The sequence below is a fragment of the Pseudochaenichthys georgianus genome, chromosome 1 (genome assembly GCF_902827115.2).
Source record: "Pseudochaenichthys georgianus chromosome 1, fPseGeo1.2, whole genome shotgun sequence".
Classification (NCBI taxonomy): domain Eukaryota; kingdom Metazoa; phylum Chordata; class Actinopteri; order Perciformes; family Channichthyidae; genus Pseudochaenichthys; species Pseudochaenichthys georgianus.
The window spans coordinates 31,428,733-31,445,790 of NC_047503.1; the positions used below are offsets into that span (position 1 = coordinate 31,428,733).

Genomic DNA, 17,058 nt, shown 5'->3' on the forward strand with positions numbered 1-17,058 from the left:
TAATGATTTGGAGAGATTAAGGATACTGCTGACTTCACAAAATGAAAGAGCTCTCTCATGTCTCTTATCTCAACAGTGGGGAAAAACCATTCAAGAAATTAATCACCTTACTCTGTTGACTACTATCACTTAAATTCCCCATGACTAAGAACATGTATACCACCAAGTAATGGGTTAATCATTTCCTTGTATGAGAGTGATATTATTCTCAAGTTTATCTGTGAAATCCACTCAACTTTTGAAAGGCATCTCACACATTACACCAACAAGGAAATAGGTTTGATTCTCACATCCTGGTGACCTTGTTTGCCTCGAAACTTCTTTATCAGATCCCATGCACACAACATACTTCATACTATCTGTGACACGCAACAAGCACACCCAGACTATTCCAGTTAACCTTTTCCTATGCACTCTGTTGCCATATTATTCACCCGTGTGAGAGCCTGTAAGCTAATAGTGTGTGTGTGTGTGTGTGTGTGTGTGTGTGTGTGTGTGTGTGTGTGTGTGTGTGTGTGTGTGTGTGTGTGTGTGTGTGTGTGTGTGTGTGTGTGTGTGTGTGTGTGTGTGTGTGTGTGTGTGTGTGTGTGTGTGTGTGTGTGTGTGTGTGTGTGTGTGTGTGTGTGTGCGTGCGTGCGTGCGTGCGTGCGTGCGTGCGTGCGTGCGTGCGTGGATTTAAATGTCTGCATGCGGGTTTGGCCTCCAGCAAGAACGGGAGGAGGGATATCATCTTGCAGCCGTGTCCCTGAGCTCTACAGTTTGTCTGCTACTGTGCCACAGGGACATATACACAGGAGCCACATGTACAGGTCACGACAAAGATGGACTGATTGATTTCCAGCATGTTGTCCTAAACAAGGCCTTCTTTTTGATAAGTTGTTCGAATAAGGGTGACACTATCTTTTCTTGAGCTTACAATTAGTTCTAATTTCGACTCCACTACTATCTTATGTCAACAAGAAACCTTGTGATGAAAAATCAATCATATGACTCTTTTTTTTAACTGCCGTTTGCAGCAGCAGTTAGACAATAATTATCCCATGCTGTGCTGTTATTACAAAGACTAACACTGTTTATACAAGTTTTCCATTTTTCAGCTTCAATGCTTGAAAACATCGACTATCTGAAATATACCAGATTTAGCCTTTTCACAAAATATCAATCAGTATCGTATCGTAAATGAATAAGTAATTGATGTTTTATCTTGTGCTAAGTGACTGTTTGACTAAAGGGTGCAGTGTGATATCGTTGTAAGTCTTTTTGTTGTAGTACAAAATAAAGGCCTCATCCACCAATTAATTACCAAGTGATCCTTTATATGTCGCAGCCCAAGCTACCCCAAGTCTTTTTTTCTGAGACCAATAGCACTAAAGAAATGAGCAGATGAGAAGCGTGAACCAGGAAACAAGGCATTAGTCAATACAAAAGTCATCAAATAATTTTAGATCAATTTACTTTTTCCACAATCAGCTCTTTAATATATCAGGGGCCTGATTTCGATTATTGTGCCGTTTTCTCTCATCCACCTCGACTATATTGCCTGTGCTAAAAGGCAGCACCATCCACACAAAAGGTGTTCAAAGTACATTTGAACTGTTTTAAAAGTTGATTTTGTGTAATTAAATATTGTCCCAGAGAGCCTACAGTATCAAGTCCTTGCGTGGCTCTGGCTTGTTTTAGCTGGCTGGCTTGTGGGTCGACTGTTGACTGTGCACTGCACTTCATCTTCTCTGCTGACACATGGAAACATGGAGCAACTTGATGACCTGCTGCTCACTACGACTGCAGCGCTCCTCTCTCTACGCCATTGTTCATGCAGGCTGCAGATCTGTGACTGAATCCTTGCGGCCTTGCAGATCTTACCCTGACTGAATCGTGATCTCATTTTCCAACTGCTGCAGGTTGGATTTCAAAATCCAACATGCAATTTATGTTACAATAATGAGGCTGAAATATGCATATAGGGCCATTATAATCGTGTAGAGGAGCTCTACTCTGGATATTACCTTCCCTTCTACTCAACCAGTAGCTGATATGTCGCATTGCCTAACGTTGTTTCCTTAGGCAAACATTAGGCAGACTACTCAGATCCCTTCTGCAGGTAAACCTGATGTATCAAAGGTACAAGTACTTGTTCTTCCTAGTGATATGTGGTGAGTCCTTATCCACGAATGCATACCTTACAACACATCTGAAATGTGATAAGGATTATCACAATTAGAAACAGATTTTTGAAATGGTTCACAGCCAAGCCCGCCTTAACCTGCCATCAGGCCCTGGGGCTGACAGGTTTTGTAGGCCCCCTATTTAAACAACAAATCAAAGTCATTTATAGCCTCGGCAGGCTCTGTGATCGCACTTCTCCACTCTGCTCTACGCGCGCCTTGTCCTCTCCTCCAGATGAGTGACATATCGAACTCATCTGTCCTTCCTCCTCATCCTGGCCTACAGGTTTAAAATAACCTGTAAACTTCGGAATTTTTTGTAATAGCTGCTTGTCTCGAAACTCCTTTTCCCTCAACAATTTCCTTTTCCGAGCGCCACTCTCAAACTTTTTCTTCTCAAACTTTTTCTCCTAAACAACCTTCATCTGTCACTCAATCACTCGCAATTTGAATACGTCACATGTGAAACATATTCTCATTCTGATTGGCTGTTAAGTGGTGCCCACTGACTGTTTCAGAGTAATCTCTGAAATACATCGATCTGATTGATTAGCGGAGCAAATGATCAAAATACTACGCAGGGAAGATATTTTTCTTCCCTTTACAAGCTTCAAAAATGTATTTATCGTGTGATTTTGGAAATAAAAGTTTCATATTCTGAAAGCCAAGACTTTGTTTATTTAAAATTTTCAAAAAACATCCGAAATAAAAAACTTTCTTTTTTTTGGCTCATGATAGGCCCCCGATCTCCGTAGGCCCCTGGGCTTCAGCCCAGGTCAGCCCGTGCATTAAGGCCCCTGATAATGGTTGGAAAACACTGGTTCAACATGTGTAATGTATACGATTACGACGTTGTTACGTATAATCCTAATCTGAAAATAAATGTAAGATATCAGATAAATGGATGTAAAGAACAGTAATTTCCCCTGAAATGTTGTGAGAGTCGAAGCATAAAGTGGATGCAAAACAGTACTCAAGTACTTGGGTAAATGTAATAAGTTACATTCCACCACTGTTGCTGGGACCATTTTTAGTGGTTAACACTAAACAGTAAGGACTCATAATTCATAAGCAGATGGCATTACTATAATGTGTATCATTTTGTATGGCTATATAATTACCAAGATATCTGTGATTCAAGAGGTGGACGGTTGCAGACATGCTGCCTCTCTGTACAAAAGGTCGGAGCATTTCATCGGCCAAGTCACGGTGTTGTTTAAAACGAACACGAGGAAATGATTTATCGCAGGGTGGACATGTGGTAGTATGATTAACAACACAGAAGACTGAGAGAGAGACGGGCATTTTGAAACCTGTTTTGCACACCAAGCGGTTAATGATGCTTCCTTTGCACAGTCCACCTGTAACGTGATGAGTCAGCTGATGGGCCGTGAAAAAGCCGGTGCTTTGGAGTAAACACATTTAGATGTCAACAGACTTTTGAGGTTGAGAAGTGGTTTAGTTTGTATCATTTCCTAAGGAGTCCTGGGCTAGTTTTGCATTAAAATTAAACAAACACAATATTCAAATGGATTTCATTTCTGAGAAGTTGTTTGTGGATTAGTAGTGTTTGTTTTCCCCTTACACAGCCATTTATAATGCTTGTAGATATTTGTGTCATCACAATGGCTAATTCAAAAGGCAGTTCAGCTACTCACCAGCATTTGTGTCAGCATCAAATTAAAAGATAATGTAATTAATGCAGCCGTAAAACTAATGCCAGTCATAGCTTTAGCATCACATTCATGTTTGCAGCAGTTATCCTCCATGGCACACTCATGTAATCCAGTTTTGAGATTAGTGCTTGATAAATGGATGTTGCAGTTGTTAAATCATGCCTTTTTTAGCTACAAAATATAAGCAAAGCAATGGCCATTCATTGTTGGAAAAGAAGTGAGTTGCTTGAACTTGACAGTAATTGATGGGTTGTGGGGATGGCTATTTCTAGACAATTTCCTCTCAAAGTGGCACTCAGAGGAACCGACTCATCTGGAGAGGCATACTAACTACATTTGGAGCAGGAAAGCATTACTCACATAAAGTGAACATTGTCGGTAGATCTAAGGAGCAAAGTCTGGAAAACATTGGTCGTCAGTGTCGCTTCGATTGAACCAAATGTGTCTCCTCCTCATTCAGGCTTAATGTCATCCTTAATTCTCATCTGAAAATCCCAGAATGCATTTGTTGCATGGTAGAAATATAAATGAGCTACCAATTATAATCTCCATATTCAACTGTATACACTGCGTACATGATGGCTGTTACCGTAATGATGATGCTGGAAGGCTGATGGGTTATTGGGTTGACATTCCCAGAACACAGAGACATGAACATGAAGCATTTCATTGATTCTGATCATTTTGTTTCTTAAACCGTCCATTGTGAGCTCAACAATGGTATAGGAGTGCAACTCTAAATACTCTTTTAGGTAAAGAACAACACTTTAGGGAACAAAATACTCATGATGCAAGTTTTGCAGATTTGTTTGATACATTTTTGCAGTGATATGTAAGTTTCAAATTAATGTTTAACTACAAATCTAATTTAATTAGTTAAGGTGAGGCTAATCTTTACCATACCATGGTGTGGGGTCTGTTTAGTTTATAATAAAGTATCATTCATTATGTGTTGTTAAACCTTATAGTAGAAGTAACCAATAACTATTGCTGTTACATTTTGTAAAATGTACAAGTATATGTTTTAGCTTGCATAAAAGAGAAGAAAGTATCTCAAATTACCCTACTAGGTGTTCTATAGGTTACTTTCCTCCACGTCAGTCAAATGCTGTAAGGTCTTTTAAAAGCCTGCCTTTTATTCTAAACAAATTGATTTGTAACTACTTACTACTCCATTGCCTTTGTGCCCTACATGTGGCGTCTGTTTAACTTGTCAATATGTCTGCATCAGTGCATCAAAGACCTAATTCCATTAATCGGTTTGAGCTAATCGAGTCACCCTGATTCCAGTTATTGCTTTCACAAACACTGAAGAGGAGAGCTCTGAGCAGCAGTATCTGTAAACACACATCCCTCCTTTACAATGAGACGCTTTGAGCAACGTGCGGTCACAAGGATGGACGGTCCAGTAGATGAATAGCGTGGAAATGAACAGCCCACGTGTCACTAACAAAACATGAAATCATGAGCTGGAACAACAACGAGGTTAGCAGCCTCGGATTAACAAAGAGGGTGCCCTTAATTTCAGGGATGGAAGGCCCCGAGGGTAAAACACACACACATAGACGGGGGGGGACAGGAGAAAAGAGAGGGGGTGACACATGAGAGGGGCCGGGATCTCTGTGAAAACCAGCTGATTTGTCTGTTTTTCCTTTATAAATGGCTGGTGAGGTTTTTCCAGTCTATTTTTCGGCCTCTTGGGTAATAATTTACGTCTAAGAATGTCTGTGATAGCATGTGATATATTACTGTATGTCTTTGCTTATTTTGCAGAACAGAAATAAGATGGAGCTGCTTTAGGTGGGAGATCAAAGGGTTTCTGTTTTATTTTAATTGCCTTAGGGTGGCTCAACGTCTCCAAGCCCAGATGGAGACCGTGAAAGCTTCTTTACATCGATGAAAAGTATTTTGTAAATCAGACACATCCAGCTTGAGGCTTTGCATGCAAAACATGGCTACAACATTCAAAACACAGAGGAACACAGTGGATGTGGGTTCATGTTGGATAACTGGAGATAGTGTGTGATTTTGCGTGTCAGGGTGGTGAGAACCGGAAACAATAGCGCTGTCTGTGTCTGTAGACAGTGAGAGCTCACATTGGATGCGTTCAGGCGTAGACTTTACACAATAGCATAATTGTGCGTGTTGATATCATTCAAGGAGAGACTAATACAACTTTCAAAATTAGGCATACAACTATCACACAGCTGGACTCAACAACACATCTCTCCCATACATGCCAAGGTGAAACTAAACATGGCAGACCAGGCAGGAAGACATGCTAAAACAGTAACCTTTCATGTAACACACACACTAAGCATGCGTGTAAAGTCCAACGGGCTTAACAGGTTAAAAGGGATTACAATTACTCTCCCCCTGACTCCCTTTTATCTCACAGTCCTCTGCATTTTCTCCCAAGTACACAATGACATTAGAGGGAGCCTGCTGTCGTATACAGAGCAACAGCCAACAAAAACCTGGCTTGTTTTGTTTTGTCCAAGACCTTCACAATGTCCTTCCATTAGCCTGTGTGTGTGTGTGTGTGTGTGTGTGTGTGTGTGTGTGTGTGTGTGTGTGTGTGTGTGTGTGTGTGTGTGTGTGTGTGTGTGTGTGTGTGTGTGTGTGTGTGTGTGTGTGTGTGTGTGTGTGTGTGTGTGTGTGTGTGTGTGTGTGTGCGCGCGTGTGCGTGCATGTGTGAAAAAATTCCACTTTAGGATCACTTTGCTGATCTCCTGCATGACTCACACCTTTTACAGTGTGGTGGTCTGACCACAGTGACACTGCTGACTAGCTGAAATCTCTTTGAAGCATCGTGTCTTTTGTACTCCAGCTGCTAAAAGGCCAATGCTTGAGCTGCTTTCATGGCACTTGTTTTGTTTTAAATGCAGTTCAGCAACCAGATATTACTGTAACCTATTGTCCTTTTTTTAAGAAATCCGGACCTCACAGCCAGCAGCATAACCAATGTTTTTGCTTTTTTGCACCTAAAATGTAGTGGATTTTAAATACCATTTGCAGATTGTTGTTGTTTTTGACTGTTTTGATATATATTTTGTCAGTATTCAAACCTTGGATGGCTGCTGGAAAAATGAAATGTGATATGGATGTAATGCGTGAGAACTCCTGTGATAGTCAGCGCTCTGAGGAATAAAAAATGTTCTCCCAGGCCAAGTATAACAAACAAGTGGCCGATATGTGAGGCCATTATGTCCTTGGTTTTACATTTAAGATATAAGGTGATACGGTTTGCTAAGGTTTAGTTAATGTTGATTGTGATACACAGGATTTCATCTGGTCTCTTTTGATGCAATTGCCATGATTAGTCCCATTTAAAATAATCAAGTGTGACCATTGAATGATAGAAAAATGTTGCGCTCTCCTCTCACAGACAATATATAGATAATGTAAGAATTGTGATTAAATAATGCAAACGATTACCCAGAATTCCTGGATGGATTATGACTCTCTATCGCTGATATAACTTCCAACTGAAATAACAATGATGGCTTTGGCAACTGAGTAAAAACTCATTCACTCTGCTTAATCCCAATATTGATCTGAGACTCTCCTCAATAATAATGTTAGCACTGTCAAGAAAGAGCCAGCCTCATCAACATCATAGTGTTTCTCTCTCTTTGATTTAAAGTATCCCAGACTGGCCAGGATAGTTAACATTAGCCCGCTCTACTGTCCAGTCATTGAAGGGTATCTGGGTATTAAGATGGAGGTGTAGTGTTTGGTACAGTTAAACACTTTGTCATAAATGAAGCCCTGCCAGGATTGATGTGAAAATGTGACTAGCAGATGCATCACTGCCTGAGGCTCAACCTTATGTCAGATGATTTAGATTAAGAAAAGGCCGTCTGTTGCAGTCGTTCAGCCACAGACGAGTAGTGAGTTGTAAATAACTACCATAGCAGGGAAAAGCCATGTTACCTTGTGTGTGTGTGGAATAACTTTGATACAAGGATGTTTTATAAGATTTTACTTGTTTTGACGGAGCCCTTTTACAAATGTGATTGGTCTCATTGACTCATTAATGGCTCTTTTGATCGGGCTGCTTTCTGTGCATGAATGTGCTCCTTGTTCCTTTCCCATGCAGTGTTTCCCTGTGCAGAGACTGTTGTCATTCTCTTCTCCTCCTCTTCTCTCCTGCAGGCTATTTTTCTGCTCTCCCTGCCTGCTTCTGTATGTTGCTCTCAACCTTCATGGTTGATTACACGACCAAAATCAATTCTTCATTGCATTGTTTTTAACTTCTCTAATGCATGGACTATTCAATATGGAATTTGTCGATCAATTAATGTTCTTGTTGTTTGGCAACTACTGTTTTTGTGTGTCTGGGATTTCTGTCCTCTGCAGAAGTACCAATATATGCATTATTCCAGAGTCCATGTTATTAGCTGGTGTTAGCTTGTGTTCGTTGTTCTCGCGTCCAGGAGGAGAGAAGCTTGAAATAAAGAGACAAATTGAGTCTCTGGCATAAGGTTCAAATGGGTACTTTAATTAAATGGTGCGGTAATGTAACAAGCAGGAGAAAACAGGTTCTGAGAAAACAGCTGTGTTCTCGGGTCTGCAGGAGAGAGACCCAAACACGCACGTCGGCTCGTTATGTACCCTCAATTGGCTCCTCCTCATGTGCCGGTTACTGCGGTCAAGCCAGCCTCCACTTGGGAAAACACAGTCAAGCCAGCCCGCACGTGATATTGGGGTGCGCGAATATTAGAAGCATTACGGTAAAATCCCAGCGCTTACTCGGTCAATAACAAAAGCACCTATAAAAACAAACCAAACATATTAAATTAAGAAATATGTACTATATAATGTGATCAATAATTATTTAAAACAAACTACGTATAACTACCACGAGTAAATGTAAAATGTAAGGAGTTTCAAAATAAAAGTCCTTTGAAATCTCATATTGAAATCTCATATATGAGCTATCAGCCCTGTGTTTAGATAAGAATAAAACGAAATCTCTCCCTGATGCAAGACTCATCTCACTGGAGGGTGATAGAAGGACACCCCATCTACTCACCCAGAAAAAATCAGGACATTCTGATGTGGAGTTTCAAAATAAAAGACCTTTGAAATCCCATATATGAGCTATTAGCCCTGTGTTTAAATAAGAATAAAACGAAATCTCTCCCTGATGCAAGACTCATCTCACTGCAGGGTGATAGAAGGACAGCCCATCTACTCACCCAGAAAAAATCAGGACATTCGGATGTGGAGTTTCAAAATAAAAGACCTTTGCAATCCCATATATGAGCTATCAGCCCTGTGTTTAGATAAGAATAAAACGAAATCTCTCCCTGATGCAAGACTCATCTCACTGCAGGGTGATAGAAGGACACCCCATCTACTCACCCAAAAAAAATCAGGACATTCCGATGTCGAGTTTCAAAATAAAAGACCTTTGAAATCCTATATATGAGCTATCAGCCCTGTGTTTAGATAAGAATAAAACAAAATCTCTCCCTGATGCAAGACTCATCTCACTGCAGGGTGATAGAAGGACACCCCATCTACTCACCCAGAAGAAATCAGGACATTCTGATGTGGAGTTTCAAAATAAAAGACCTTTGAAATCCCATATATGAGCTATCAGCCCTGTGTTTAGATAAGAATAAAACGAAATCTCTCCCTGATGCAAGACTCATCTCACTGCAGGGTGATAGAAGGACACCCCATCTACTCACCCAGACAAAATCAGGACATTCTGATGTGGAGTTGCATACCTCGACCTCCCCCACTGCAATAAAACTTATTTTTACAGCCCTTTGTCTCTCGCCATTTTAGTCCTCACATTTATGAAAGGATCAAAACAGAGAAATCACTATAAAACACAAACACAGGTATTGCTTGAACAGTATTCACTTAACTGCTACTATTTGATAATTACCAGGGAAACTCAACAGACCTATTTTAGTGTCTGGAAATTGCAACAAGACTTTCTGCCCTTTTACATGTATCACAGTTCTTTGGTACAATATCTCACATCAATTTCCACAGTATATGTCAGGGTTCTTATGGTCATTAAAAACCTGGAAAAGTCATGGAAATTCCAGGCCCTGGAAAAGTTATGGAAAACAATATTTTTCCCAAAGTTTTGGAAAAGTCATGGAAATGTAACTAAAGTTGCATGAAATATAATTTATATTTTATCTAATCGCCGAAATATAATGATAATAAAGACTGTATCGTATAGTAATGAAACGTAAAATGGCATTTAACTGACGAGGTATTTTGCTGGTGAGAGGTTTTAGTTGCTTTAGCCTATAGAAGCTAGTAAGCCTACTATTTGATTTGTTTTAGATAGGCACAACATGTTTCGCAGACCTTATTTTCCTGTTCCATGTTCAAATAAACCATTTTCAGTGGTACCACTGAGAAAGAGTACATTTGTTTGATCATGGAAAATTAGGTAAAGGTCATGGAAAAGTCATTGAAAATCATTGGTGAAAAAGTGTATGGATGTGTTTGAGTGTGTTGCCAGAGGTAATTTCCACAGGCTTCCCCTGTGAAGGAGCTGCTCTCCGTAATGCAGAGGAGGGAGAGTTGGGGAGGAGACTGCAGCTCCACATTTCGCTCCCTATTACAGAGCAGTAGCTTGGCCTTTGGGCTCAGTTTCTCCAGTGACCACTTGCACCTCCTCCTCTGCTGCCTCTCTGATTGCTGCTGCAGCACAGATTGAGAAAGAAGCAGAGCTTGCAAGCGTTTTGTGTGTGTGTGTGTGTGTGTGTGTGTGTGTGTGTGTGTGTGTGTGTGTGTGTGTGTGTGTGTGTGTGTGTGTGTGTGTGTGTGTGTGTGTGTGTGTGTGTGTGTGTGTGTGTGTGTGTGTGTGTGTGTGTGTGTGTGTGTGTGTGTGTGTGTGTGTGTGTGTGTGTGTGTGTGTGTGTGTGTGTGTGTGTGTGTGTGTGTGTGTGTGTGTGTGTGTGTGTGTCACCTTTTGTCTTTATTTCTCTTTTGGTGATAGGCTTAAGTAACTGCCATATACAATGCAACAGCAAAGCTCTGAGAAATCTACCTCTGGCATGTATGACATATCCTCTTTGTACCCTAATAATTCATGGATTTATTAAGATGAATATGATGGGTAAAGCAAAGCAAAGGGTTAAGATGGGCTGTCTAGCATTAGCAAGTTAAATATTGCACATATCACATGAATATATGTTCCTTATATGCCCTCAAGCAACATACTTAAGAAGACACAAACAGACACTACTTTACTGTTTTATGGTTTTGAATACCTCTCTCTGGTTTACATGAGAAGGAAAACAATTAAAATCTCCCTTAACTTTCCTGATTGTGGTCAGTGGCTTATGAGCTCTGTCACTGCGTTATCATCTGAACTCACTCTATTATTAATTGGATTTATATATTATCTTTACGTGCATGTTAATTACTTATGACGTATGAGCATGGCTCAGTCCTTTTGGAAGCTGTACAGTCTAATATTAATTGAATGAAGTGTACAGTATGGATAAGCTCACTTAGTGTAGCTGACCTGTTCCTTCCTTCACTCCCTTTTACAAAGACGAAGAAATAAATACTACACAGAAGTTATGAGTATCACCATTGTTTATAACAACATTGTTTCCGTGTTAAGCATCACTGGGTAACTGTTCATCTCAGTTTGTAGACAAACACCTCTCTGGTAGCGGAGTGTGTCTGCAGTGAGGGATGTTTTCATCAGGATGAAGTCATCACAGTGACGAAGAGCCGCTCCTTCAAAGCAGTTAATGGAGTGAGGGTGTGGAGCGGCCGGCATGTTGGCAGCTTAATGTGGATCTGACCAGGGTGATATGTTTGCTTGAGCTTGCCAAACAAGAAATCTCATATCTTTTAGGGGCCCAATCTATATTTTACTGAAGTATTCAAAATCACGTGGCAGACTGTTATAGAGAGTTGTCTACCATTACAATGGTATTTATAAAAAAATATATATATTACATTACATCATTATAGTCTATACTCTTTAGCCTCTCAAATGTGGGAATTTGCTGCTTTTTCTGTCTTTTATATCATAGTAAATAGTTTCAGTTAAGACAGCTTAACATAATTTAAAGACGTCACCGAAAGCTTTGGTAAATGGTATTGGTCCTGGACTCCTGTTATAGATTAAATCAACTGATTCATAAATAATACAAATGTTGTTTGTTATTCTCATTTCACAGCTTCTATTGATCATGGCTGTTCATATCATGCTGTTTGGGTTTTGGAATATTAGTCATGTTATGGTTATGGTTATGATCCACTGCTATGATTTATTTTAATAAATTATCTGTGGTCTGTAATTTAATTGAGCTTTTTCTGTTTCCATGACAGGTTTGAAGACCTCTAATCATATTGGGTCCACGGCCAGCCAGGTGGCCAATCAGGCGACAGCCAGGCTTCGCTGAGGAGGGAGACCATCAGTGAGACTGGAAGAGTGTCTCTCCTCACCCACCCTGCTTCACCCACCCTGCTCCACCCGCAGCACCATGTCCATACCCAGCATCAGCCCAGAGAGGGAGGGTAGCGCTCTTCCTCATCTGGAGTGCCCTTCTTCCCCTTCCGGCATGGACCAGGACCCACCATCGACTGGAAGCCCGGTGCTCAGCCCGGACTCATCTTCCCATGATGCAACGCTGTCGGCACCAGCAGCCTCTCCTGCAGACTCGGAGAACCTGAGTCCAGATGAACTAGAGCTGCTGGCCAAACTGGAGGAGCAGAACAGGTGAGATCAGATCATAGTGTTTAACTATTAAAGACAAAAACAAGATGTTAATAGTTGGACATCAGCAAGATCAACCAGTTAATACTGAAGAGTAGTGGTGCTCAGGGTCACAGTGGGCCGCAACACCCTCTGGGTAAAGAGCGCTCTCTTCAATCACATCATCTCTGCCTCCTGCTAACTCAGACTCCAACAAACAACAAGGATACAAACTACTAAAAAAGAGTTACAGGCAAAAACATGTTGAGAGATATGTTAATTTGCTTTCTTGCGGCGAGTTAGATGAGTAACCAGCACCCTTGTTTACAATATTGTCTTATTGTTCTGCACAGTATGAAGAGAATAAGTACTACTGCATATGAGATATGTATCCATTTCAAATGAACTTGTAATATAATTCTAAGAAAGATAGACTTACCTTGGACAAGGCAGCATTGGAGACCTGTATACGAAGGTGTTTATTTTTGTCAATTTAAACATTGATTTGGTCAGCTGTGTGAGTAGTATCCTAATCGGGCAGCTGCTGGTTTTGTAGTTTAAACTAAACAGCTCTGAGCCTTCTGGATCCTCTACAAGGTTGTGCACTAACTGGACTGACCCTCACATTGTCACAGTCTTCATGCCTCAGTGTGATATCTGCCTGCCGTGACTCCTAATGCGCATCAAAGCTTCCCCGTGTGTGTACCAGGTTGTGTTAGACAAGCTCTCTCCTGTAGTCTTGTGTGCTCCTCTCCTCATGAACTCTCTCTTCACGCAGGTTGTTGGAGGCTGATTCCAAGTCCATGCGGTCGATGAGCGGCTCCCGGCGCAACAGTGGATCCTCGCTGGTGTCCAGCTCCTCGGCCTCCTCCAACCTGTCTCACCTGGAGGAGGACACCTGGATTCTGTGGGGCCGCATCGTCAACGAGTGGGAGGAGTGGAGACGCAAGAAGGACAAACTCCTGAAGGTGGGGATTAGATCTGGAGATTACAAATGAAAGGTTATGTTGTCACGGGCGACATTTTCTGAAAAATTAGTCATTGGATATCATTTTAAATGAGAGCATCATAAAGAAGATTATCATCCTCCTCATTTTATTTTGACATCTTCTTTCACAGGAAGTTGAACAAAATCCCTGACTCACTGAACATGCTGGTTGGCCATTTATATCTGTCAGTTTTTAGTCATAAGCTCACAGTGTTTGTGTTTTAGCTGTGTGCACATGTGTTTCTGAAGCTCTGTGTTTTCTGAGAACCCAGGGTTCATTTTTGCTGACCAGAGCTGTGGGAGAAAAGCCTTCATGTTCATTGTCTTGAGTTTGTTGCCACACAATAATTGCCTCACTGCACCAATACCCCTCTCTCTTCATCCTCTCTCTCTCCCCTCCTTTTCTCTGTGTCTTTCTATGTCCTCTGTGACAAAAAAAGAAACCCAGGGGAAGAGAAGATGGATGAGAGAAGGGATAGCAGAATGAGTCAGGGCAAAATGGGAGAGCAGTCAAACAAAGCAAAAATGACACTGCTTTCAAATCCTACAAAGAGTCTGGCTTTGTGTTCAAATGTATTTATCGGGATAAACGGAGATAAACCACCTCGTTTAGAAAGGCGTGATTCTTTTTAATGTTGGACTTGAGAAAAACTAAAGTAATTATGATAAGTGTTCTTAATGTGGTTGTTGTGGCTGTAATTATAACATAATTGTAATTTAGATATGTAAATCATTATACCATGATTAATTCATCCTCAAGTGATGCCTCGAATTGTGTCCCTCACCACATAAAGGAGAGTAGTATTAATCCTCTTGAATGTCTCGTTGCCCTGCAGGAGTTGATCAGGAAAGGCATCCCTCACCATTTCCGGGCCATCGTCTGGCAGCTGCTGGGCAACGCCACCGACATGCCGGTGAAGAACCAGTACTCGGAGCTGCTAAAGATGTCGTCCCCGTGCGAGAAGCTCATCCGCAGAGACATCGCCCGCACCTACCCCGAGCACGAGTTCTTCAAAGGCCAGGACAGCCTGGGGCAGGAAGTCCTCTTCAACGTCATGAAGGTGAGCACGGCAGCATCTCACGTCGGATAAGTAGCAGCTATGAAGAGGTGACACGGTGTCTTTTGTGTCTTTGTTTCCACGTGTGTGTGTGTGTGTGTGTGTGTGTGTGTGTGTGTGTGTGTGTGTGTGTGTGTGTGTGTGTGTGTGTGTGTGTGTGTGTGTGTGTGTGTGTGTGTGTGTGTGTGTGTGTGTGTGTGTGTGTGTGTGTGTGTGTGTGTGTGTGTGTGTGTGTGTTTGACTGTTGGTACAGTGTTTTAAATACTACTCATTTACTAAATCAAGTAATGTTCTGCTAGACGGTATTAGAAGAAAATATATAATTATTTCGACTGATATTGCAATTCCAATATTCACATTTTGTATGATAATTTTTGTATCATTACTCTCATTTAATTTATATAGAAATAATCATGGTAGGGATCCGTACCAAGAACAATGTGTTGAATACATGAAACATTTGTAAAGCTTCTTTTTTTTACATTTAAAATAGCTAATTGCAGACTGTCATGTCCCTCAGAGCACGTGTTTCTTTGTGCGTTAACAGCAATTATGTGTGTTGCTTTGCCTGCATGTCCACGCATCTTTACAATACAAACAAAACAGGACCTGCTCATAAATACATACATCTTTAGCGTTGATCTTCATTAGCTCTCTTAAATATATTGATCATTTATTTTATATTATAGTAATGAATGTAATCAGAATGCCATGTTGAAACATCTCTTCCTGTAGCCATTCAGACAAAGACTAATTGAACTGTGAGGATTTGAAGGGCTGTAATTAACTCCTCCATTGTGCGTGTTCCAGGCTTCCGAATGTCATTTTGTTTACGAAGCATTGAACACATTTGTTGTTTGCAGTCATGGAAACAAGCTTGTTGAGCAGCTCCGCATCAGTCAAGTTTCCTATTAGATGAGCTGCACAGGAAATGGATGGACCTCTGGTGACTTGTGATCCTGTTGCTCACAGTCAGTCTGGATTACAGATGTCATCTGTGCTGCTTTCTATAAATACACATCTGAAAACTAATGTGTGTGTTTTTGTGTCTTTCAGGCATACTCTCTGGTGGATCGAGAGGTGGGCTACTGCCAAGGCAGTGCATTCATCGTTGGTCTGCTGCTTATGCAGGTAATGATTAAATATGTCATGAAACTCATCAATAACGAGGATATTTAGCCTGAAGGCTCAGTTCAGTATGTCTAAGGTTCGTTGTTATCACTCCCTTTAGATTTCTCTGCTACTAAAAACTGTTTATTATGCAGCAGGATTTTGAGTTGGTCTAGAGGTTAGCAGGGAATTATGGGACCCACTGTACAACAAACTGTTTAACATAAGCAATGTATTTTTTTTTATACCTAATGAGGAAACTTTACTCACCCCTCTCACCTCCTCCTAGATGCCTGAGGAGGAGGCGTTTTGTGTTTTTGTGCGTCTGATGCAGGAGTACCGCCTGAGGGAGCTGTTCAAACCCAGCATGGCCGAGCTGGGCCTCTGCATCTACCAGTTTGAGTATCTGCTTCAGGTAAAGAAGAGAGGCCTGCAGTGTTACACTCATCCACACAGAGGCAGCAAATCCTTCACTCATATCTTCAGCACATCACTTTCAGTTTTGATGTCCTTCAAGACTTCTAATCATATTCCTTCTATTCCTCAGGAGCAACTTCCAGAGCTCAATGTCCATTTTCGATCCCAGAGTTTCCACACTTCCATGTATGCCTCGTCCTGGTTCCTCACCCTTTTCCTCACCTTCCTCCCTCTTCCTGTCGCCACCCGCATCTTCGATATTTTCATGTATGAGGTAGGAAACGTGTTTTTGACTGTCTATAATTCACTAACCTGTTCTCTGAGTTTACTGAGCACACATAATAAAAGATGATGTCCTGTCTGCAGGGCCTAGAGATTATCTTCCGCGTGGGCCTGGCCATCCTGCAGTACAACCAGACTGACCTCATTCAGCTGGACATGGAGGGCATGTCGCAGGTAAGCTGCTGCAGCTTTATACAACAACAAATAAATGACCAAACAGGTGAATTTTCTCCTGATAAGCGTGCGTGTGGGATATATAATTAAACACAACATTTTTGGTGGTATCATGCGGTATAAAAGACACCTACAGTACAGCCATTTTTAATTATCATTTTCTTCATCTTTGACTACTCTTCAATGATTATGCGTTTGATTATTGAACAACCGGTTTGTCAATTACTTTATGACTTTAGTGATAAAAGGCCATTATAATTTCCCTATAGCTTTGTGTAAGTTTTTCAAATTATTTGTTTTGTTTGACAAACATGTTCAACCTAAAAGCCAATCACTTTATTATCTTTTTTGCCAAAGAAAGCAACACATCTACAAATGTCACTATCTGTTACCAGAGAATTATTGCTTTTTAAAAAAAAAAAAATCTATAGTCTCATCAAAATAAATGTGTATGTAAACCTAATCTCTGCAACTAATTGATATACCTTTT

The 17,058-nt window shown here is 40.9% G+C and overlaps 1 protein-coding gene across 2 annotated transcripts in view; it reads left to right on the forward strand.

Annotated features, from left to right (window-relative positions):
• evi5l (ecotropic viral integration site 5 like) overlaps window positions 1-17,058 on the forward strand; it is a 32,065-nt gene that overhangs the window by 1,240 nt on the left and 13,767 nt on the right. For both annotated transcript variants that reach the window (XM_034083237.1, XM_034083246.1), the window contains exons 2-8: window positions 12,173-12,563; window positions 13,318-13,507; window positions 14,364-14,588; window positions 15,642-15,716; window positions 15,985-16,110; window positions 16,243-16,386; window positions 16,479-16,568. In XM_034083237.1, coding sequence (XP_033939128.1) covers window positions 12,328-12,563; window positions 13,318-13,507; window positions 14,364-14,588; window positions 15,642-15,716; window positions 15,985-16,110; window positions 16,243-16,386; window positions 16,479-16,568 — 1,086 coding nt within the window. In that variant the 5' untranslated portion in view covers window positions 12,173-12,327. The remainder of the gene's footprint in view (window positions 1-12,172; window positions 12,564-13,317; window positions 13,508-14,363; window positions 14,589-15,641; window positions 15,717-15,984; window positions 16,111-16,242; window positions 16,387-16,478; window positions 16,569-17,058) is intronic.